We start from the raw sequence: 1,519 nt of genomic DNA on the forward strand, positions 1-1,519 counted from the left end.
CTGGCAGATCGGGAAGAGATGGGTTCTGTTGTTTTTGTACTGACTCACATTTCACTTGGGGAAAGTCCTGTAATGTTCTTGTGATGTTAGGAGCGCGCTCAGTTTCAGAAGCTGTATAATCCGGCATTGTGGCAACTGTGGATTCTGGCTTTGCGAAAGAGGTACGCATGTTTTTGTTAAGAAATATAATAGCATCAGACGTGTCGGGGTGGAGTTAAGCTCTCTGTTGTGTGGTTGTAAGCCCGGCTGCAGAAAATGCCCTCTCTGATGGTACACTAGTGCCTGGAATAGAGAGGAAACGTTGTGCAAGGGTTGCAACTCTTGGGAAACAGTGTTTGTTTTCTTTCCACCAGCTTAAACTGAATGGTTTGCCTGCTTGCAAGTTAGAAACCTTTGCTGCAGAAGTAAGGAAATCCTCGTACTCTTGTTGTGCATTTCTTGAAGACAAGTCAGCGTTCTGGTCATCGGCAATCTCAATTATGTCTCCGGACAGGAAATTCATAGCCTTTTCTGTTTCACAGTACTTGTTTTTTTTCATTGGTGACACTGGTTCCTGCTTGACAGTTACTTGTTCGATAGCTGGTGGGGTGGAAGGAGGGGGTTCTTGACCTTCTCCAGATGTTTCCCTCAAGAGTGTAACAACATGTTCTCGTGTTCCTCTCCGCTGTTCTTCATTAAGAAAGCGAAGATTTTTGAAACACGGATCCAGTGCTGTGGCCGTCATGGTTGGGGATAGCCAGAAGTCAGCTGTCACAAGGCGGGATTTAAGTCCATCTGCTAAAGTTGTTTTCATGTCAGCCACAATGCGAGTGTCCAAATCCGACGGAATTAGGTGTTTTGTGACTAAGGCAAACACCAGTGGATAAACTCCAGCAGCAGTGGGGAACTCCTCGCTGCACAACACCTCTGTTGCAGAAACAAGTGGTTTGAGTGCAACTATCAACTGTTCGAGGAGACGCCATTGGTTGTCTTTGAGGTTGAGATGCTTTTGTTTCTTGAATTTGTCATCATGAAGAACTGCTACAATTGATGCGTGCAACACATTTAGCCTCTCAAACATGAAATATACAGAATTCCATCTCGTTGGAACATCAGTGACTACGTGCTTCACCGTTTTGCCAAGACGCTTCTGTACATCTTCAAGCTCCTGTGTAGCTAGGACAGATTTCGAAAAATAACTTACCAGTTTTTGTGCGTGAATAATCACGTTGTCAATGGCATTCAATTTCAGTGCATCATGGACAGCTAACTGCAGGGTATGTGCGAAACATCGCACGTGTGGGAAGCCAGTTGCCCTTGCCGCCACAGTCATATTGTTTGCGTTGTCTGTTGTCAGACCACAAACATACTCAATTTCAAACTCCGTTTGGATGGATACCAAGGCATCAGCGATGTTCTCGCCTGTATGGCGATCCTCCACGCGTCTAGTGGCAAGAATGCATGATTTTAGATCCCACTCGTCTGTGATGTAATGCCCTGTGACGGTGATGTAACCGTGGGTGGCACAGCTGGTCCACAT

The 1,519-nt window shown here is 45.8% G+C and overlaps 1 protein-coding gene across 1 annotated transcript; it reads right to left on the minus strand.

Annotated features, from left to right (window-relative positions):
• Positions 1 to 214: 214 nt before the first annotated feature.
• Positions 215 to 1,519, minus strand: LOC124253158 (E3 SUMO-protein ligase ZBED1-like). The gene has a single exon (XM_046686875.1). It carries the CDS (start codon positions 1,517 to 1,519, stop codon positions 215 to 217), a length of 1,305 nt encoding a protein of 434 aa, XP_046542831.1.

This window comes from Haliotis rubra, unplaced genomic scaffold (assembly GCF_003918875.1).
Source record: "Haliotis rubra isolate DU_JTF1 unplaced genomic scaffold, ASM391887v1 Scf533, whole genome shotgun sequence".
Taxonomy (NCBI): domain Eukaryota; kingdom Metazoa; phylum Mollusca; class Gastropoda; order Lepetellida; family Haliotidae; genus Haliotis; species Haliotis rubra.

What these genes read in the sequence shown, in the direction of transcription:
- LOC124253158 (XM_046686875.1), bottom strand. Translation starts at nt 1,519, where the DNA reads ATGTGGACCAGCTGTGCCACCCACGGTTACATCACCGTCACAGGGCAT.